The 21,821-nt window shown below is 57.8% G+C and overlaps 1 protein-coding gene across 14 annotated transcripts in view; it reads right to left on the bottom strand.

Moving 5' to 3' along the window:
- Nucleotides 1-21,376, bottom strand: part of PTPRF (protein tyrosine phosphatase receptor type F) — an 86,382-nt gene extending 65,006 nt beyond the window's left edge. For 8 of the 14 annotated variants that reach the window (XM_027609245.2, XM_027609236.2, XM_027609302.2 and 5 more), the window contains exons 1-3: nucleotides 21,183-21,375; nucleotides 14,145-14,221; nucleotides 7,387-7,521 (exon numbers count right to left, since the gene is read on the bottom strand). In XM_027609245.2, the coding sequence (XP_027465046.1) occupies nucleotides 7,387-7,477 (91 nt within the window). In that variant the 5' untranslated portion in view covers nucleotides 7,478-7,521; nucleotides 14,145-14,221; nucleotides 21,183-21,375. Of the gene's footprint in view, nucleotides 1-7,386; nucleotides 7,522-14,144; nucleotides 14,222-21,182 lie in introns of all 14 variants that reach the window. The other 6 variants (XM_027609217.2, XM_027609293.2, XM_027609276.2 and 3 more) reach the window with 2 other exon arrangements.
- Nucleotides 21,377-21,821: the final 445 nt, after the last annotated feature.

Below are 21,821 nucleotides of genomic sequence, written 5' to 3'. Positions count from 1 at the left end.
GCACCTGTCCCCATGAATCCCACCTCCCGGGGCCACAAGACCAGAGAAACCTGCTTTCATTAAGACGTAGCAACGCCTCGTTAATCCTGACAGAGGATCCATTTCCTATTAATCAGGCCAATGAACAGCTCTAGGAAGGCTAATACCATGAGAAATGACCTTTCAGACCACCTGCTCAGCGCCGGTGAGCCCCGGCCCAACCTGACCCGATCCCTGGCACACAAACGTGTGTGTGCCATGATGACAATCTTTCCCTAAGTACCCACTCTGCACCAGGAACTTTATCTCATCTAGTCCTTCATCACTGTTAGTCCCAGTTTACAGGCTCAGAGAGGCCAAGTCACTTGCCCAAAGTCACACAGCCAATGAGTGGCACATCTGAGACTTGACTTCAAGCCTGTCTGACTCCAAGACACCTGGTGCAGAACAGAGGGGCCTTGTGAAGAACAGGGCCTGTGGCATGCTGCGGGGAGGCAGACCGAAGAAGATGGAGGAGTGAGTTGGGGGGGTGAGGAAGGAAAGGGAAGAGTGCAGTGACCATTTACAGGGCACTGGCTGTGAAGAAAAGATGGCACCTAGAGGGGATGAGGGGCCGAGGGAGGTTTACATCTTGGTTTCTTTTCCAGTTTCCTAAGACATGAAAGACAATATTTACATGCTGATGGCAAGGAGGCAGCAGAAAGGGAGAGGGTGCCAATCCAGGGTCCAGCGGAAAGAGATGGAAACAGTCCCCGAGGAGCGGAGGGGCTGGGGAACCACCGGGTCAGCAGTTACAGCTGCAGGTACAGACAGCAGGAAGGGAACCACCTTACTGAGCACCCGGGGGGAGGGGGCACTTTATGTAATTTTTAAGCAAGTCATTCATCATCTCTGAGCCTCCCTTTTCTCATCTGCAAAATGGTGCTAGTGACCCAAGGGTCTATGCAGACTCTCATTCATATTATTAGTCTTGAAACAATGACGGGGGTCGTCTTAGCATCTTCGTCTGAGAGATGGAGCAATGGCGGCTCAGAGGGCTAACGGACCAGTCACAGAGTGATGTGGGGGTGGAGCTAGGGTTTGACGGGCATTCTAAATCCTAAGCTCATCTTCTAGCACCAGCACCCAAGGCTCCATGGAGGACGGAAACTCAGGCCCTACCCGACTGCTCTTGGAATAGAGGGCATGAGGCCGCTGGGCCAGAAGGGCCAGGGCAGCCTTGGTGGGAGCCAGAGTGGCCTGGGGATAACAGAGGCTCTAGAAGCTTCAGTTTGCTTCACATTTCCTCCGATTACACTCTGAAGGAGGCTCCAGACTCTCCCAGTCTGTGTTGGTCTGCAGAGCCTGTCCCTGTTTGCTGGTCCTTTCGGACGGGTCCTCTCGGATAGGACTCTGCCCACTCAGGCTCCACTGGGTGTGCACTCCTCCTCCACACCCGAGGACCTGCACACCAGCAGCTCTGTGATCTCCTGTGATCTCCTTCTGCAATGCTACCACCTTAGTCCAGATACCACCTTCCCTTGACTGGACACTCCACCAGCCCAACAAGCTGTGTCCCTGCCTCCAGTCTTGCCCCCTCCACTCTAGTCTATTCAGCAGCCAGAGTGAACTGCCTCTCTCCTCTGATTAAAACCCTGAGATGGCCTCCCACTGCTATCAAAACAAAATTTCAACTCCTTTCATGGTGGACAGAGCCCTGCCAGGTCTAACCCTAGCCACTCTCCACCATGCCCCCCCCCCCCAATACCTCCACCAGCCCTGGCTTCCCATCCCCTGGATAAGCAATGTTCCCTGTGGCCTCGGGGCCTTTGCATAAGCTGTTTCTGCCGCCACAAATCTCTTAGACATCCTCTTTACCTTCCTGATCCCAACTTAAACATCATTTCCTCAGAAAACCTCCCTTGGTCTCCCTGTCATTGTCCCCTGCTCCATTAGCTCAGTTCCTAGTTTGAAGCTCTCTGGTAACTCCCTCTGCCTCTCTCATAGCACTGCTCACAGTTTGTTACATAGTACATGCGTGAGGTTATTACTTTTTCTACGTTTGGGGGGGGAGTATTTGGCTCACAGCTGCTTCCCCACCTAGAACAATACCCCCGGGCAGAACGGACACCATGCCCGCTTTGCTTCCTGCCCTGTCCCAGTTGCCCGACCAGTTCCTGGCACACAGGGGTGTGGAACAAATAAAGGAGTGACCTGACAAGGGGATGCCCGAGGAGGATGGAGGCTGCTGCCCCTTCCACACCAGGGGGAAGCCCGTTCCACCAGGGAAAGCAGCCCAGGGTGCTGGGCTCCTTTGGCTCCTGCCTCAACATGTCAGCCACAGAAACCAGAGGCTGGAACCTGCTGAACCGGAATGGCCGGGAGAGCACGCCGGGGGGGCGGGGCCTCCCTGCCAAACAAAGAACCAGAAGCTGGGGAGGAGAGCCAGGTCCAGGTCACGAGAAAGCAGCGAGAAGGGAAAAAGCCTGAGTACTGTGTGGAGGCTGGACGGGGGCCCAAGGCCTGGGGCCACCGAGGAGGCAGAGCCCCCTTGGAGCCTGGAGAGGAGCCAGTGTGCCGCCCAGCCCACCCACCCGCCAGACTGGCAGAGCCTCCCCAGCCCTGTGCGCCAGGGGACAGACCCTTCCCCTGCCTCCAGCCTCAGCCTCAGCTTCCCAAACCCACCCCAGTTCCCACCCAGGGTCCCCTCACCCAGCACTGCAGCCAAAGCCCTGCTGAGCCCTTGCCCCTTTTGTTCACCAGGCCAACTTTTGAGGAGCACAAATCTGACCGGGGCTCTCCCCAGCTACGAACTCAGTGCTGACTCCTCTCTCCCTGCAGCCCTCCCCACACGTGCTCCTGCTAACCTCTCTAGGCTCACCCTTCTCGACTCCTTCCAAACCGAGCACCTTCCATGGGCCAAGCACTGTACTTGGCACACAGCTCGGCCCTGGTGGACTTGCCCTGACAGGCCAGGTCGATGGGCGCCTCCTTGCCTTCGTGTGCGTCCTGCCCCTCTCCTGCACCCCACCCCCTGTGGGAGCCTGTCCTGAGTCCGGCTGCCCTTGGGGTTCCCATTCCAGCACTGATCACAGCTACACTGACTGCTGTCAACATCAGGCGCCCTGACCACTCGGCCCGGGGCTGACCCCGAGCTGGTGTTTAGGGAGGGTCCGAAGAACTTCAGAGACCATGTGCCAGGAGGGGCTTTCTGCAACCCCCAGCCCCCCTTCCTTGCTGCATGGAGGTCAGGGGCCACACAGCTCTTTGGGCAGCGGCTCCCAGAAGTATGCCCTGGGACACTCTTCATGCAAGTGGCCACGGAGCCCATGCACAGTGGGAACGAGTGGCTTCATAAAGGAAACCAGCGGGCTGGCTTGGGGAGAGGGTGGGCACACCTCTGGTGGGGGGGCTGTTCAGACAGCCAAACTGGGCCACTTTAGAGGCTCCTCCACAGGGAGACAGACCGCTATTTTGTGCCTTCCCCGTGGAATACACACACACACACACACACACACACGTACACACTTGTGCACGGAGGCAGAGAGCAGACACACAGCCCCGAGGCGGTGAGGGTCAGCGAGGCAGGGGAGGGAGCTCCTGGAAAGGTGGGTTCCCAGGCCCTGAGCCGCCTAATGAGGTGGGGACTCATTAACTCTAGCTCCTATGACCGCTCTCGGCGCCCTCCAGAGGGGAGCCCGCTCAGAGACACCCCTGGTTTCCCAGGGGACACGCAGGGAGCCCCAGGTCATGGCCTCGATCGGAGGGACCACATACTAAGTGCCAGGTGCCTTGAACATGGGACCTCAGTTAACCTTTCCAGGTAGGAATGATTACCCTCGTTGTGCAATAGGAAAACAGGTCCAGAGAGAGAAAGCAATCTGCTGGAAGTGCCACAGAGGGCAGAGTCTAGGCAGGCCACCAGGTCCTACCCACCCGGTGGCCCTGCCTACCCATAAGGCTGGCAGGGCGGGGATATGACATGACACACACACACCCTCAGCTATGCAGGCTCCTGCCCCCAACCCCACCCTCACCCCTACCCCTCCAGCTGTGGGGCATCCTGCTCTGAGCTCTTATGATTCCAAGTCACTGGGCCATAACCAGGGCCCCCGCTTGAACCTGATTACCTGCGCTGCATCCCTGCCTCTGTCCCATGCTGCCTGGGGACAAAAGGTTTTCACTGTAGCTCTCTCATGAGCTCCATGGAGAAGCCCAGGGCCGTTAATGTCCCCCCCCAACCCAATCTCATCCCATTATGTACCACCCCCCATTAGCAAATATCCAGTCACCCTTCAGGGTTCCCTTCTTCCAGGAAGCCTCCTGGCACCCAAGGCAGGTGCTTAGGTCACTACCTCTGGGCCGGTGCCGCCCCCCAACAGAGCACACGCTGGAGTAACATGAACGGCAGGATCCGAAGGCAGGCCTGTGTGGACACCTGGCACCTGACTCGCCTGTTAGAGCAGCAGAAACCTCTTCCTGCTTGGGACCACCTCTAGCTCCACAAGCCGCTCCCCTTGAGAAACCATGAAGCCCTGGGCTCTGGAACTGCCCAGCCCCGCGTGCCTGGGTCTCCATCGGAGCTGACTCGGCATTAATGCTGGGGCCTCTGGGCTAACTCTCAGCAGCTGCTTCTCCACCCTCCTTCCCTCCGCTCCCCTCAGAGGCCAGGGCTCCCATTCATTTGTCTCGTTAAGAGGCCTATAGAAACACATTTGTCCGCTCCGCGCTTCACTGCTCCAGTTGTCAATTCTCTGGGGCGCCTGCCCTACCTTTTGCAGCAGCTCTGTCCACATTTGCCCACTCATCCCTGGCTAGAAGTCTCCCAAGTCCAGACTAAGCCTGGCCACAGTGGAAAGGGTACAGATCCAAAAGTGTATGTAGCAGGCCCTTAAGACCCGGGCCAAGGTCCCCACAGCTCCCAGCCCAGGCCCCTCTCCTATGGCTGTCTGCCTGGGAGCAGAGCCCCACTCACCCTATTTCAGCATCTCCAGCTGATTCCTACCTTCCAGACCCTGGTCTTTGGGTTCTGGGTCTCAAGGGACCAGCATGGAGGTTCTGGGACACTGCTTCAAGTATTGTTCCACTCTGCCCCCCAAGTGGCACATGACCCAGACTCCTGGAGGAAGTGTATAGGAACCGGTCAGGGAAGAGAATGAGACAGTGTTCCAAGCAGAGGCATCAGGAGGAACGGAGGCCTGGGGAATGCATGGGCAACAGAGAAGTCAGCACGGCGGGACTGCACGGCAGGCGGGCAGAGTGAAGGATGAGGCGGGCAGAGGCTGGAAAATGCAGGGCCTTGAGAAGCACTGAGACCCCTAGGCTTGATTCTGAAGGCAATAAGGTAAGAGAGTGCGGGATTTTTTTTTTTTTTTTTAAAGATTTTATTTATTTGACAGAGAGAGAGAGCACAAGCAGGGGGAGCGGCAAGCAGAGGGAGAGGGAGAAGCAGGCTCCCCGCTGAGCAGGGAGCCCGACGTGGGACTCGATCCCAGGACTCTGGGCTCATGACCTGAGCCGAAGGCAGACGCTCAACCTTCTGAGCCTCCCAGACGACCCATGAGGGATTTTAAACTGAGGGGTGACACAGTCAGGCTTTCGTTTTCAACCAGACTTTTACTTTAGAAGAATGGCTTGTGAGGGAACGGAGGCAGGGAAGCCATGGGGAGGCAGTTGCATGTGAAAGCCCAAACAAGAGGGAGGGTGGCTTGGGTGAAGGCAGCGGAAGGGAAGGTGGATGCATTCCAAAGATGTTTAGAAGGGAGAAACAACAGAAGCTGGCGATGGATTAGATGTGGGGTATGAGACAGGGAGGAGGCCCCGGGTTCTGACTTGGGTGGTGGGGCGGGGGGTGACGCCACTGGCCAGGAGAGAGAACACAGAAAGAGGAGCGGGTTTGGGGGATGAGGGGACGCGCTAGGGCATGTTCGGTCTACAGCAGGAGGGGAAGGCAGCTAGTCTCCCAGGATGTGTTGTCTGAAAGCCCAGCTGGGCGCTCCTCCCTCAGCCCTCAAGCTCTTGTCCAAAGGCCATGAGAGTGTCCAGGGTGAGGTCGGGGAGCAAGCACAGGACTTCAGTGTCCAAGGGCTAGTGACCACACCTGACTGTTGACAAGCTTTTGCCTCCCTGCCAACGTCAGAGTCACACCCAGCGACCTCTACTCCAACCTGCCCCTGCAGACTCAAGCTCTCCCCAACAGCCCCAGCCAGGCCTGGAGATCACCCCCACCAGGGCCTGCACCTCAAAGCTTCCACTACCCCTCCCCGCCCCCAGGAGGAAGGGCCTCCCCTTCCCCTGGCCCTGCTAGCCCCACGAGGGCCCCTCCTCAGAGGACAAAGGGCGGGGGTGCCCTGGTCCCATCCCTCTCCGGGATCTGGTCCTGAATAATTAATGAGCCATTAGGAGAGAGGGCCTGGGTGGGGCAAGGAGAGAGATCTATGCCCAGATACTTGGAGTGGGGGGTGATGGAAGCCCTGTGGCCCACTAACCCCCAACGTGGGGCCGATCCCCACGCTGGCCCTTGGCCACCTCTGGGCTCCCGACAGGCTGGGAATAGCCCCTTCCCCCGGGGACCTTGGCTCCGACCTCACCCCTCCCAGTCCGTGTGCAGATTGGCTAAATCAGCCCTGTGCTCCGCCTCCCTCCAGTAACCAAGCAGTGGTAACCATGGTGACAGGGAGGGCTGCGGCCAGTCCTGTAGTGCCAGGCAGGGGGAAGGGCGGCAGGAAAGGGATGAAAGTTCGGAGTTGGATTTGGGCAGGGGATGATCCCACTTCCCTCAACACACACACACACACACACACACACACACACACACGCAGGCACGCACACAGCCCAGCTCCCTGCCAGCCAGGTGCAATCTTCCCCCCATTCCCCAGCCTGAAGGGCTGGGGGAAGGAGGATGGTAGGGATGGGGAAGGAGGGGCTCAGTGTCCCCACATGTGAACCCCAAGAGTCCGGCCCAGGGAAAGGGCTATGGTGGCTCTGGCCTCTGACCATTCCTTGGACCTGTGGACTCAGCCGGCATCCCATCCACACACCCATATACATTCCTCGCGTGCCGCCCCCCTATTCCCACTCAATTCTAACATGGCTCACACCAGGTCTTCTGCACAGATCCGCAGTGGCAGACACAGTACACGCCTAAGCATGTTGCCCGCTGACCACATGAATCCTGGACATGTCTCACCCCCGTTCCATAAAATGGGGTCACACTTAGCCATGCTCCACCTTGCAGTGCCTTAAGGGATTCCACAGAATGCTCCTAGGAAGCATGGGGCTAGAGTACTTCTTGGGGGGAAGGGTGGTTCTCTAATAGTAGGAGGTCTGGGAAGGTGTCTAACAATCCTGCCTCTCATAGTAGCTGCCCATGTCCCCCACCCTAGGATCCTGCTAGGAGCGATGTGCAGCTTGTGGGGTCAGACTTACTGTCACCATGGGCACCTGCCACCAAACCAAGCATCACGAGCGCGGGCACAAGGGGCACCATCGTCTTCCCTGGGGCTGGCTCAGGGGCCATCCAGGGCTCTAGCACCACGGCCAGCCACAGCCCAGACAATTCACCTGTGATGGAGAGAAGGGCACAGCCAGTTAGCTCGTATCCGCCCCCCTGTGCCACCTCCTGGCCCCCACCCACCACCCAGACCCTGCTCATCCTCACTGACCATCCAGAGCCCAGTTCCACAGATACACCGCCCTCCTCGACTTTGGACTGTGCAATGACCACCCGGACCCGCAGAGCCCTGTGGCGACCCAGGCTCCTCACCGATCCCCTCTTCTCAGTGACCCCAAGGATAACCCAATGGTCACACTGTAGGGAGACAGCACAAGAGGCCTTCAGGTCATTCTCTAAACCTGAGTAGCAGGGCAGGGGGCCACTGAGCCCAGAGGATGTACAGGGCTGTTCTGTCCCAGACTGTGAGTTTGCAACCTGCCTCCGGAAGGGGACAGCAATGGGGAAACAGGGTCAGAAGACACAGAGACACACGGACCAAACACAACAAGACAGAGAAAGGGAGCAGTGAGAAGGTAGCAGACCCATGCAGGCCAGGGACTCTGGAGTCCCTGGGGCATCCCATTGTCTCTTCTCTCCCCAGCAGGGAAGGTGGAGGCAGTGGGCCAGACCCCGTACGCTGAGTACAGGCCCCAGAGCACAGACTTGTTCGCAGCAGACAGAATCCAGGTATCAGAGGCTCGAAGCCAAAGCCACAACCCGTCCAGGCTCGCCAGGACGTGCTCTTGACAAGTCAGAGCTGCCCTGCCTGGCCACCCTCATCCTACCCAATTCCCATGGCACCTTCCCACTCCAAAAGGAAACCACAGGGAGGCCCTGGTGTGGCCAGGAATGGGGCTGCGGGACCCTCAGATTCCACCCACACCTTCTCTGCCCTTGCCATAGTGGCCCAGGGCAGATCCAGCTTCCGGGAGCTGCCTGCTCAGAACTGCCTTCCAGACTGAGATCGCCACCTGTGCACAGGGAAGACTGTGTTTGGGATTGGCTGAATGCCTCCCAGGCCTTTACTCCTCGGGCTCCTCCACCAGGTGTGCCCTCCGCAGTCTGCCAGGCACCTGTGTGAAGCCTTCACTACGGATCCACAGCTACACGCCACAGCCCCGATGCTGGACCCCCCCCACCCAGGGGGCTTTAGGGGACCCACAACAGCGCCCACCAGCTCTGCTCACACTTCACCCTGAGCAGGTGGCTGGCACACAAGAAGTCCCTCAATAAAGCTCTGAAAGCACACCCGGACATAGAGGGGGCAGGGGGTGATGATGAACACACCCTGGGGCCCTGCAGGGGTCCCATGGACTCCGGTGGGAGAGTCTAGGTTAGACCCAGGTCCCAGCTGGCCCACAGTGGTAGGAAAATTTGCAAGGAAGTGCCGGGGCCAGGGAATGTGAAGGGGCAGGGTGCAAAGATGGCTCTGCTCCTGCCTGGAACTCAAACTCTGGTCTCAACTGGGACAGCCAGAGGTCCTAAGACCGGAGGGCGGTAGGTAAGCAGAGGTGCTAAGACAAAACAGGCAGGACTGTGAAGTGGGGCAGGGGCTGAACACAAAGGCAAAGTGCAAAGTGCAGGAGATGTCCTTTGTCCCAAGAGCTGGCTACAAGTCTTAGCAGCTGAGAAGCAAAAGCAAGAAACCTGAAGGGGCACGATGGGCATTCAGCCCCAATGACACCATGCCTGGGGTTCCACTCAGTGATCACAAAGTTCCAGTGGCTGAGACCAGGAGAGAGGGAGTCCCCACCATGATGCCCAGTATGGCTGGTCTGGGAAGGAGGTCCCCTAGCACCAAGGCCCTCTCTGAGCTTGGGCGCCACTGCACTGAGGCGAAGCCATGGCACCAACCATAGAATTAAAGTTCTCAGCAGACATGAGGCGGCGAACTGCCTGGCCAGGCTGCCACGGGGGCACGGCCCCCTGACACAATCATCCTGTTGTCCTGGTACAGACGTGGGTGTACGGCTCAGTGTGTTGCTGCACCAAAAGATAGGGGAAGAGGGGCCTAGTCTAGGTATCATGGGGTACAACAATAGCATATTCACAGAGGTTTCGTTCCCGGGTGCAAGCATTCTGGGTGTGCACCCCCTCCCTGGGGTAGACACCACAGGTGCGTAAGCCACAGGAACACACAGCACGGGGGGCAGATCTCCCTGGTACGAACTAAAGGCGATAAGGCTACAAAGAGAGGTCATGGAGGCACACATGCCTGGAACTGTGAGCATGGGTTGGACCCCCACCCCCAGTATGATTCTCACGGCGGGCGGCGTATCCCTGTAGCGGCCCGGCTACAGTAATTAGCACACTGTAACTCCCAGGGGGGCACATCGGGGAGGTGTGGCTGTCCGGGCCAGACACCACCGAAATAGAGCTGCCTGACAGACATTACCAGGCCATAACCTGCCAGTACATTCTTGTAGGGGTGTAACCCCCCCCCCAACATAGACATCCTGGGGTGTGAGTCCACAGTACAGGCATCGAGGGGGCCTAACTCCCGAAGAGAGGTCCTGTGGCACAGTCTAGAATGAGATTCCGACCATGAGTGTCAGGAGGACTGGGGCCTCTGGTAACCCCAGCCCCCAGTGTGGGAAAGACAAGTGACACTAACTCGGGGACTCCAAGGGCTCCCTGTGTACCTGAGTCTGGGATACTAGCACACTCTTCAGATACAGAAACCGGGACAAAGAGAAGTTGAAAGCAAAGACATCCCCTCTCCAAACAGCTTCTCCCAGAGGTGCATGGACACAGGGACATGGCTACCCAGAGACCAGAGACACAGGGAACACATGGACACAGACACATTCTTCGGGAAGTACTCCGGCAGGCACACTGCTGTCCAAGCCGGGGCTTCTCGGGTCACCAGCTCCTAGTGAGAGCGAGCTGCTGTCCACCCCAGACTCTGGAAACACAGCCTGCCTCCAGCCCTGGGCCCCCTTCCTCCGAGTCTTGGATCCCTGGGCCTCGCCTTGGTCTAGACCTCGGCCCTGTCCCCACCCCGGAGTGCTCAGGGTCACCTGTGGGGAGAAGGTGGGAGAGGAGCAGGGAGGTAGGACTAATGCTAACCTTGCTGGGGTCGCCGAGAACCTTCCGAATCCAGTGCAACAATGTTAAGAGCTGAGCGTCCACTTCTCCCAGCATGGCTGGGTGAGTCTGCGTTTCTAACAACTGAGATGGGAACAAGGCCTGCACTCTTGACATTAACGACGCTTGTCTCTGAAATGCACTGTGGGCCACTGGCTCTACCACGCTGACATACTGGGGCAGGAAAACAATCCCATACCGTATGACATCACAGGAATATAATTGGATGGGATTTTTCCACATTCAGAATGGTTTTGATATATCCTTTTCCTTTGCTAGGTCAGTGTAAAGCTGCCAAATGCCCTTTCTTGGGAAGAACTGTCCTTTTTTCTCAAATTGTGTTTTAGTGTTAAAACGTCCTTTCTTGTGTGCAATAAGGGTGATAGCAAATAGCAGTACTTTCTATAATGTCCTTACTTGGCCAAGTAAAAAATTGCCATTCCCATATCTGAACCCCAAGTACTTTTGGAAAGTGTACTGGTTTGCGAAATCCAAGAGCCTGCGAGTCACTGCTCGGAGAACGAAGGAAGGGGCAGGTGCCACACCAAACCACAAGATTCAAATAAGAATGTCCTGGAAACGTATGGAACACAGAGGCCATGTCACCTCCATGCAGCCTAACCTAAGCACCCCTGTCAGCCTCAATAGGTTCCCCCCACCCCTGAGAGACCATGTTATGCCAGAGACAGTTGGGGGGCCCCCTGGCTGGAGAACAGCTGGGATCATGCCGAGTCCTCTTCATGAATATGCAAACACAGATTGATTTGTTTCCCTTGGGCACGTGTTATTATTCACAAATATTAATTAGTCTCCAAATACCACCTGTTCCTACAGCTCCCCCACCCCCAGTCCAGGACCCTGGCTCCCCCGAGGCTGGGGCCCCAAAATGGACATCAACAGGAGGAGGGGCACCCAGGCCCCCCACCGGAGGGGCTGGCCAAGAGGAGACACCAACACTTGGAGAAGAGAAGCCTGAGGGCAGGGAGGGCAGGGAGGGCAGGGAGCCGCTCTCGGGCAAAGCCGCGGGCAGCTAACCGAGCCCTTTTGTCATGTCCCGGACAGTTCACTGCGTGGCAGTGCAGCAGCGGCCGCGGAGGCGGAAACAGGCCTTGTTACACTTGGGAAGGAAAACCAACATGTTTCCAACTCTCACCAAACCGACCGCGGGATTATGACGGGAATAAATCAGCCTCAGCCTCGACCCCAGCCCCGGGGAAGGAGGGAGCCAGCAGCAGGCAGCTTCCCTCCGCCACCCAGGTGGCCAGAGTCCATGAGCACAGCCTACAACAGCCCGCCTACCCTCCTACAGCTGGGCCCCCTACCCTCTCACAGCCCTTGGCTTCTTGGGCTCCCTGGGGAATGGAGGGGAAACTTAGGAAGCACATCCCAGAGTCTCTCCAGGGGGCACGAGGTCCAGCAGAGGCTCCACTGGGGGCAGAAGACCAAGGGGACCAGCAGAGGCACCTGCCTACACCTATAGCCCTACCAAGCCACCAGCCTTCCAGCTTCCTTCCTCAGGCCGCAGAGCCTCCCTCGGGTGAATGCTCACCAGCACCTCCTGGCCTCGGCACCTGCTGATCTCTCTACCTGGAGGAATGCCCTTCTCCTGCCCCCCACCACAGACTCACCCCTCAGAACTCAGTTCAAGCGACCCTCCCTAGTTTAGTGAAGGCAGCAAGAGGTGGTGTTGACCAGAGGTTCTCAATTCAGAGTGATTCTGTAGCCGCCCCCCAACCCCCATGGGACATCAGGCAACATCTGGAGACATTTTTTATCGTCGAAACTGGAGGTGGGGGGCAAGTGCTACTGACATCTCGTAGGGAGAAACAAGGGATGCTGCTAGATATCTTACAGTAATAGGCCAGCCCCCCGCAACAAAGCATTAACTGGTCCAAAATGTCAATAGTATTAAGGTTGAGAAAACCTGGTATAGACAGCAAGATCCTTTGCTGATGTAGGCCAGGGCCTACCCCAGAACCCAGTCCCCTATGAGCAGCCTGGGCGTCCCAGCCTGGCTTAACCCTTGAATCAGCTGTACCTGGGCCTCAGGATCCTAGAGCATCCTCCCCTGCCCCTCGAAGTCAGCCTCACCTCCAGAAGCCAGGCCTTACAGCAATCGCCCACACCCTTTCACACAGGCCATCAGCAAGCGGCCTCTCTACAAGACAGAGAACTCTGCTCTCAGGCACCTTTCTTGCTGAGAATGGGCTCCCAGGTAGGTCAGACCCAACATCTGAGGACAGAAAAGTGAAGGGACACATGCCTCCCCATCTGGCCCTTCCCACCTACGACGCAGCCTTCCTGCTGCGTGCTCTACATGATCCCAATGCCCATCTTGCCACGCATAGGACCGGGCCCCTAGCAGATCCCCAATACATGCTCACTCCCTTTCCCTGTCTAGGCTGGACCCATCTCTCATGACCCTCCTCATCAGCTGACCATGCAGAACTATTCAGGGGGCCCTACTGGGCCCTGAGCCAAGGGGCAGGGAGATGAATGAGAGAGCCATGGGCTGGGCCTTCCAGGAGCTTACTGAAGGTGGCCCAACCGGAGCTCATCCTCCCCAGTACCGCCCCTCCTCCTGGTCCCCACCTTAGTGACAAGCACTACCACGGACCTGGTCTCCCAAGCCAGCCAACCCTCCTCAAATCCTCCTCTTTCTTCACCCCACACACCCCAACTGGTCAGGAAGTTTGAGTCTACACTGCCTCTACTCCAGCCACCGCATGCTAGTGAGACCTCAGGAGCGCGGACCTCTTCAGGGGGCATCCTGCCTCAGGTGGCTCCCTGTCTGCCCTGCACACAAACCAGCGCCCCCGCTGGCTTACAAGAACGCCAAGGTGATCATGGCCCTCGGGTGCATTCTGCTGCTTGATTCCACAGCAGACACACAGATAATGTTTCAGGACTCAGTGGATGGGCAAGTGGAAAGATGGATGCACGGATGGTGCTTTTCTGCTTAAGATTCATCAATGTCTCCAGATCACCCTCAGGAAAAAGTCTAGAGTCTTTAGCTGGACATCCAAGGCTCACCATGCTCTATCTCCAACCCCAACCCACCTGCTCTGTGCTTCTGGCAGAAAGACAGAAGTGAAAGAGACAAGGAAGGAGGTGCTCGGATCTTGGGAGTGCCTTGCTCTTTCTACCACAACGTACAGTTGAGGGGAACAGACTTTTCTCCAGAAACACAGTGAATGGAGAAGCAGACAGATCCCAGAACGTCACCCAGAAGCCTATTTCACACCTACAGCAGCTGACGAGCTGTATATCACTCCCCACCCACCTCCATCAAGCATTCTGGCCAGAAACCCAGGCACCATCCTTGATACCTCCCCTCCTCCCTCATGTCCCACATTCAGCCCTTCACCATGTCCTGTCTCCTCCATGTCCCTAAAAGGCACTCACATCCCTTCTCTTTGCCTCCATCACTACCTCCCTGGTCCTTCACCATCGCTCAGCCATGTGCACACCGGACCGGGTCACACACCTCGTGGCAACCCTTCCACGGCTCCCCACCAGTCTGCATCACAATCCCAGCTGCTCAGCCTGGCCCACAGGACCCCTCTATGCCCCCGGCCCCTGTCACCTCTTGGGGCACACTCACCAGGTCTCTGCTTGCTCACGTCAGTCACTCTTGGACAATCAGCACTGAGGGCAGGGCATCGGGGTCTCTGCTCCTTCCTGGAGAGTGAGTAAAGCATGAGAAAACATCAAGAAGTTCATCACAGCAGAGTAGATATTGACGTAGAAAGACATTCAAAACCTGCTGTTTATGACAAAAAAAAAAAAAAAAAAAGTAGGTTTTGAAACCATTCGTGCAGGACATTCCCCATTCAGTAAAAATGCCCATCTCTTTACTCGCTCACTCACTCTTTTCAGGACTCCTGAGCATCTACCATGTGCTGGGCTTTCTTCCAGGTACCCAGCATAGCGCCATGAGCAACACACAGACTGAGGCCCCCACTACCCCGGCAGCTAGCCCTCCTGCAACACCCCCAGCAGAGCAGAGGCCCCGCCTACCTCTGCAGCCCCACCGGCCCAAGCTCTGGCCTGCCAGCCAACCACAAGAACTTCCTCTTCTGATCTTCAAATGTGCCACATTTTGTGCAGTCTCCCGCCTTTTCAGTGCCTGAAACATGCTGCCCACACGCTTCTGCCAAGTATCTCTTAGATCTCAGAGCCAATGGCACTTTCTCAGGGAGGCCTTCCATAGTGACCCAGACTACATGCCTGGACCTTGCCTAAGAGTAGTGACCACAAATGTCATGAATTATTTTTTTTTAATTTTTTAAAAAGATTTTATTTATTTGTTTGAGAGAGAAAGAGAACACAAGCAGGGGCAGCGGCAGAGGGAGAGGGAGAAGCAGGCTCCCCGCCGAGCAGGGAGCCTAATGTGGGGCTCGATCCCAGGACCTCAGGATAACGACCTGAGCTGAAGGCAGCCATTTAACTGATGGAGCCAGCCAGGCGTCCCACAAATTATTTTTTATACAATTACCGAGTCATGACCATAAGCCTGGTGTGTGCCCGGCTCAGTTCCATAGCCCCAGCACCCAGGAGAGAGCAGGTACGTAGTAGGTGCTCCATCAGGACATTAGGATATGCCAAATGAGTGGATGAACACATGAATGAGTTCAAAGAAAACACTGCAGCTTGGAAGAACCACACCAGCATACGTGCAGCCTTCAAAGAAGCTTCGGCAGCAATGTTTATTTTTGACTTTCTGCTTCTCTGTAATTTTTAAAATGAAGGTGTGCCCCTGGATGCCCCCTCCACTGGCACACACACAGCCACACAGCCCGGCTCTTCTCTCTAGAAGCGTGAGCACCGTCCTGGGTGGGGGTGGGGGGTCAGACATGCCCACACAGTCTCGTCCCCACCTTGCCACAGCTCAGCGACTAGGCGCCACTGGGGCCCACTCAAGGCAGGCTGCACGCCGCAGTGGGCTTCTCTTCAGCCTCCCACGCCCACAAACACAGCAATTCCACCAAGGCTCCTCCCAAAACGGACACTCAGGGATGGGGGTCAGGGAGCGCCCTCACCAACTCGAAGCCAGTCTCCTGCACCTGGGAATTGTCCTCCCTTGAGACTGACCACCTTTGCCAACATGGGGGACATCCTCACTGACCGGAGGCTCATCATCAAGGACCAAGACGGGCCCTGCCGACCCACCACCATCCCGTGCTGAGCCTGCAGCTCACCCTCTCTCTGGCTTCCCCTGGCCCCTGCCCCTGCCCGAACCAACAGCCCTGGCCCTCAGAAGGGCTGCACACCTCCCTCCCCAGGTCCACTGAGTTTCCACAAGGTTCCCTGTGGCCGCTGTTCCCAGCACACAGGCTGCTGGGCGGGTCTGGCCAGACAAACCAGCTTCCATGTCCTAGACTCAAAGGCCGGTTTGTCTGGGGACGCCCGCCAGGGCCTCATGCTGCCGGATGTGAGGCTGTTGGCTCCTCCATTGCTCAGGGACCCTGGGGCAGAGGGACAGGGTCTGAGGCAGAGAATGCGGAGGGTCCCTAAACCAGCTGGCACTAGGAGCAAGGACCTAAACTGACCAGGAAAGGAGTTTATGTCCAAAATGGCCTGGAGGTGGGTCAGAGAACAGATAAAACTTTGCAATGGGAAAGACCTTAAAGTACACAGAACAGCATGAGGGCAGGATTCTGCACTAGCCAGAATAGTACCTGGCACCACACCAGTCCAGGATCAAACGGGCCCCAAAACAACCTAGACAGGCTATCAGAATCACCCCTCACATTCACCAGCAGCAGCTCCCAGAACCACTCTAGACCCACTCTGGCACAAACCCAGAACAATCAGGACCACCAGATACACCCAGAAGGCCAACTGGAAAGCTACTTGGAAAGGGCCTGATACCGAACCCAAGTCTGGAATCCCTGGTTGGCCCCCAGAAGGGCCTCAGAAATGGTGAGGTTGGCAGCAATGACCAGGATCAGGTAAGAGGCCTTGGCACCCACCCAGGGCTGGCCCCCAGGAGGGCTCTTGGTCATGTGCCACACCTGGAGCCCTGTCTGGCAGCAGGACCAGGAGCAAGTTGAAATCTAGAGGAGCAGAGACACCGGGGCCCCTCCAGAGCAGCTCCCAGGCAGGCCCTATGGCTATGCCAGGAACAGTCCCCAGAAGTAGCAGCTAAAACACTGCCAAGGAGCAAAAACCACCGTTCTCTGATCTGGAGTGGGGGGAACACACAGAGACCAGTGCATCTGGACCTCATTAGACACCCAGGGCCCAGGTGGGGTGGGGGGACAGGGGGACTGAGCACACTGAGGCCTGTAGTCTCACACCAGCCCACGAGAAGGTCAAATACACCTGAGCAATACACACAATCCCATAGATGATGACGAGGGCAGGCGGCTTGGGGCCAAGCATTCTCCTTGTTGAGCTCCTCCAACCTGTGAACCTCGGTTCAGAATTGCAACTACTTTAGCAGAGCAGGTGCCCTAACCTTAACAAGGTATTGTTTTAAAGGCGCCCCCTTGGGCGCCTGGGTGGCTCAGTTGGTTAAGCGACTGCCTTCTGCTCAGGTCATGATCCTGGAGTCCAGGGATCGAGTCCCACATCGGGCTCCCTGCTCAGCAGGGAGTCTGCTTCTCCCTCTGACCCACTTCCCTCTCGTGCTCTCTCTCATTCTCTCTCTCACATAAATAAAATCTTTAAAAAAAAATAAATAAAGGCGCCCCCTTGCCAGCCCCCACCCCGTGATTCTGATGAGGGTGGATCTGCACCAGCCCCGCCGATGATTTCAATGATGACTACTTACTAATACTATTGAGGTATCATGCTTACTAGAGGCCAGGCCCTCTTCTAAGCACCTCCTGCACGTCCAGCCTTAATCCTCATCACAACTGCATGAGGCACGGAATTGTCTTATACCCACCTAACAAAGGAGAAAACGGATTCAGAGACGTTAAGCAACTCGCTCAAGGTCACACTGCTCCTCAGCAGAGTGGCACCTCGGCAGTTTGGAACCAGAGCCTGCACTAACCACTGACGAGCACAGCTCAGCACTCTCTCAGCCCCCTCCTGGATGTCTCCTCTGCCAGCACTGGAACTCAAATGTCCCAAGCATCTCAAAGACAACGTGTCCAACCGCAAGCTCGAGTTCATTATCCGCCCCCTAAATCTACCTCTCCTCCCTGTCCCAGCTAAGTGATGCTGCAGGGCCTTCAGGAAAGGCCCCACCCAGTCACTCCCAGGAACCTGGACCCCTTCCTCCTCCTCTCTTCCACCTCCACATCCAATAAATCATCCTGTCCTCATAAATGTGCCTTCTAGCTGGCTCCATGCTACTGCCCTATCCAAGACACCATCACCTCTCACCTGATTTACCTGCACTCTCCTCACTGGGCATCCTGGGTCCATCCACTTCCCATAACCACAGAATCCTCTTCCGGAAACGTAAATCTGATCCTAGCACATTCCACCCCTCCCCCTCCCCCAGCTTTAAATCTTTGGCGGCTCCCTTCTGTGTTCTCAGAATAAAGTCACAGCTATTTACAGGACATTAAAGGCCCTCTGGGATCTGCTATACCTTAGAATACCTCAAGACCTCTGAGTCTTCACTCACACTATTTTCTCTGCCTGGAGTGCTCTTGGTTCAACTGGAAAACTCCTGTTCATTCCTCAAAACCCACTTCAGATAGCCCCTTCTCGGTCTCTTCTGGACGTCATCTGACTTTGACCCCTGAACTCTCCCTTGCCTCACGTGGCGGCAGCTTCCCCAACCTTGTGACGTCTGCTCAGGACCACAGCTGCTTTAGATGGAACTGATACTGAGCTCAACCTCAGCAGTTCCTCAGGGGAGGGCTGCCTCTTCCGCACAGCTGCTAGTCCCCTCGGAAGCAGGACGGCCCGGCTGAAAGTGCCTAGCCCAGTGTCTGGCACACAGTCGGCAATCAATAAGAGGTTAGTGAATTGCTCTGCATCCCCACGATGCAATCTGCTCCCCCAGGGACCATGAGCTTCTCAAGGGCAGGGCCCTGGCTGCAAGCTTGGCCCAAGCACACAACAGTGTCGGTCACACGAGGAGGGCCTGCCACTGCTGATTATGCACTGCCACAGCTCCCTTGGATGCTCACAACAGTCAGGGTTGGATTAGCTGTCCCATTTCACAGGAGGTGAAACTGAGGTGCAGGGAGGAACAAGCTGGAAAGTGGAGAAGCTGTGACATGTGTCACAGTCTCTATCAAAGAGGCCTGGGTCCCACTTACCCCTGACTAAGGGCCCTCCACACTGAACTAACTCCTAGTCAGGGCTGATGGGAGACAGTGGAGAGATCACAAACCACCAGGGCCAGCATTTTGCTGCATATCAATCCAATTCCCAAGAAAAGCATTTCAGCCCATCTACTCTTCCTGCAGCCATCCCCCTCCAACTGCTTCACCAGCCCCCAAATCAAGGCCCTGGACACCACCCCCATGCTCACAGTGTGAACAAAGCTGAACAGAGGGGAGGTCAGGAGCTTCAGGGGGAAGGACAAGGAGGAAGGAAGGAATATTAAAACAATTTCCTTGTTAAAGGAAAGAAAGAGGGAGAGAAAGAGCAACTGGAGAGGAAAACCAAACTACAGACGGATTTCAAATCACAAGGGGGAAACTGAGCCAGCCAAAATGTGCAAGAAAGTGTGTGCAGGAAGAGTGCACGAGACTGTAAGTGTGCACACACCCTTCCCCGGGATGTGCAAAGGGGTGCTGTGAGGGCACAAGCGGGCACACAGAGTGGTGCATGGGTACGCAAGCACAGTAGATGCCTGAGCTCCGGCTGCAGCGCAGGCCCCAGCGTGCAAGTGTGAGGGCAAGAAGGCAAGTATGATGTGCAGTGTGTGTGTGTTGGGGGGGGAGCTGAGTGTGGGAATGAACGGGTGTGTGTGTGTGTGGCCTGTGCCTGGGGCTGCGGATGTTGGGGGCTGTGCTTGGGGAGTTACACCTGCTCCTTCTTGAAGCCCTAGGCTCATTCATATAATGAATGAAAAACAGGGATTTTCTTGCTCCCTGAAGCAAGAGTTAATAAGGCGCCAAGCATAGAATTTTCTGAGATTTCCTCTCAGAACCCTCCTCCGGATCCCATCAGATCTCTGATGCCTCCCAAAGGATCCCTCAGCAGATCCCTTCCCTTCCCAGGGGATCCCTCACCATTGAGGATCCCCCAGAAAGATCCTCCTGGATCTTTTTCTAGGCCTCCCACCCCAATGCACTCCCCTGGATTTTCTGGCCAGATTCGGCACCAGGTCACTCTGAATCCCTGCCCTTGTCTCTTCAGGAACCAAAGTGAAGCCTTCATCACCAACACTCAGCAGTCCAGCCTCCCAGACTCTGCCTGGCCGCCCTCAGGGGAATCCAGAGAATCCCCTCCCTTCCAGTTCACAGCTCGGGTACCGGGCTCCCACCGCCCAACCTGCTCCACCTTGGGGGCCCTGCACTGCGCGCGGGGGTAGGGGGGGATCGTTGAAATGGGGAGAAAGCCCAGCCCCTCCCCCACCCTGGGGATGGAAGAACCAGAGAGGCGGCATTCCAGAGAAATGAGGAGGGGGCCTAGCAGAGCGCGGGCAGAGATCCTGGTCAGTGGGAGACAGAGACACCGAAAAACCAATAGGAGACGAGAGAGAGAGAGAGAGAGAGAGAGAGAGAGAGAGAGAGAGACCCAGAGATGGGGAAGGGAGTACAGAGAGACGCGGGGAGGGAGAACAGAGAGGCCCGGGGAGGGAGCCACACACAGCGGGAGAAACCCTGGGGGGCGGGGGGTGAGACTGGGAGGCAGTGACACAGGGAGACTTAGATACAGAGACACTGAAGGGCACTGAAACCAAGACACCCAGGAAAACAGAAGCTGAGCCTGAAACGTGGGCACAGCGATGGGGACCGGGGCACACCGGGACGGGACGGGACGGGACGCGGGGCGGCGACTGAGTGAACTTTCCGGAGCGGGTCCGAGTGGACACGTCCTCACGGGACAGGTCGTTCCGGGGCCTTCAGGTCTTTGCGCCGGGGTGGGGATGGGCACAGCCCGCCCCGGCCCCTCCCCTGCCCGCGCCGGCGACCGAGGCGGGCGGGGGGCTCCAAACTCGCGCCCGGCGCACCCCGGGCCCGCACGTGCGTCGGGGCCGCGAGCAAGCCGGGTGCGCGTCGGCTGCGGATCCCCTGCCGGCTGGGAGGGGGCGCCTGTGCGGCGGGGGCGGGGGCGCGGCCTGGACCCGCCCGGGGCTGGGGTGGCGGTGGGAGGTGGAGGGCCGCCCCCGGAGCGCGGCCCACCGGTGGGGGGAGACGAGGCGGGACCGAGGACGCGGAGCACAAATGCAAAGGGAAACTTTGCACTGGGGGGGCGCGGGCTGCGGCTCAGGTGCGGCGCTGTGGGCGGGGAGGAGGGGGGCGGCGGGGGGCGGCGAGGAGCTAGCCAGCCGGCGGCGGCACCGGGGGGGGGGGGGCGCGTCTGCCGCGGGGTAAGCGCGGGGAGGAGCCGCCAGGCTCAGAGGGGGGGGCCCAGCCGAGGCTGCGGGCGCGGCAGGTGGGGGCGCGGCCCGGCCTAAGCGGCGCCTCTAGCCCCGCTCCGAGGACGCGGGGAGGGGGCGGCGGGAGCCGGGAAGGAACGGATGCGGAGGGGACTGGAGTGGGGCGCGGGGGTCACTCACCGCCTATCCAGGGGCCGTCGGTCCGCATGTCCCCCCCCCCCCAAGCCGCTGGGGCCGCTGCTCCCGCTGCTTTTCTGCCGCCGCCGCCGCCGCCGGGTCCCACTCCCGCCACCGCCGCCCGAGCCGGAGCCGGAGCCCGAGCCGGAACCGGAGCCGGAGCCCAAGCCGCCGCCTCTGCCGCCGCCACCACCGCTCCCGCCGCTCCCGCCGCTCCCGCGCCAGCTCCAGCCGCGCGCCCCCGCTCGCGCCCGCGCCCGCGCCCCTGCCCCTGCCGTGCGCGTCCCCGGCGCCGCCCCTCCCCTCGTGCACTCTCACTCGTAGAGCGGTGGAGCCGCGTAGGCCCAGCGAGGCCACAACCCAACCCTGAGTCTCAACCGACTGGAGCTCCAGTATTGGGCCAGGACCCCAGTCATGAGCAAGGACAGACCCAAACTCCCATAGGAAGTCCATAGCCTATGAGTGGCTCCCACTCCTAATATGAACCTGATAACTACTCTAGGACCCCATTTCCTCCCTATACAAATCTGCACCTGATAGTGAGCCCAGACCCTTCCCCAAACACAATATTGAGTCCAAACTCCTAAATCTGCCCCCACACCGGTACAAGTAGTCATTTTAATTTGCACCCCTATATTGACC

This window comes from Zalophus californianus, chromosome 4, assembly GCF_009762305.2.
Source record: "Zalophus californianus isolate mZalCal1 chromosome 4, mZalCal1.pri.v2, whole genome shotgun sequence".
NCBI lineage: Eukaryota > Metazoa > Chordata > Mammalia > Carnivora > Otariidae > Zalophus > Zalophus californianus.
This window is presented reverse-complemented; position numbering and strand designations above follow the sequence as displayed.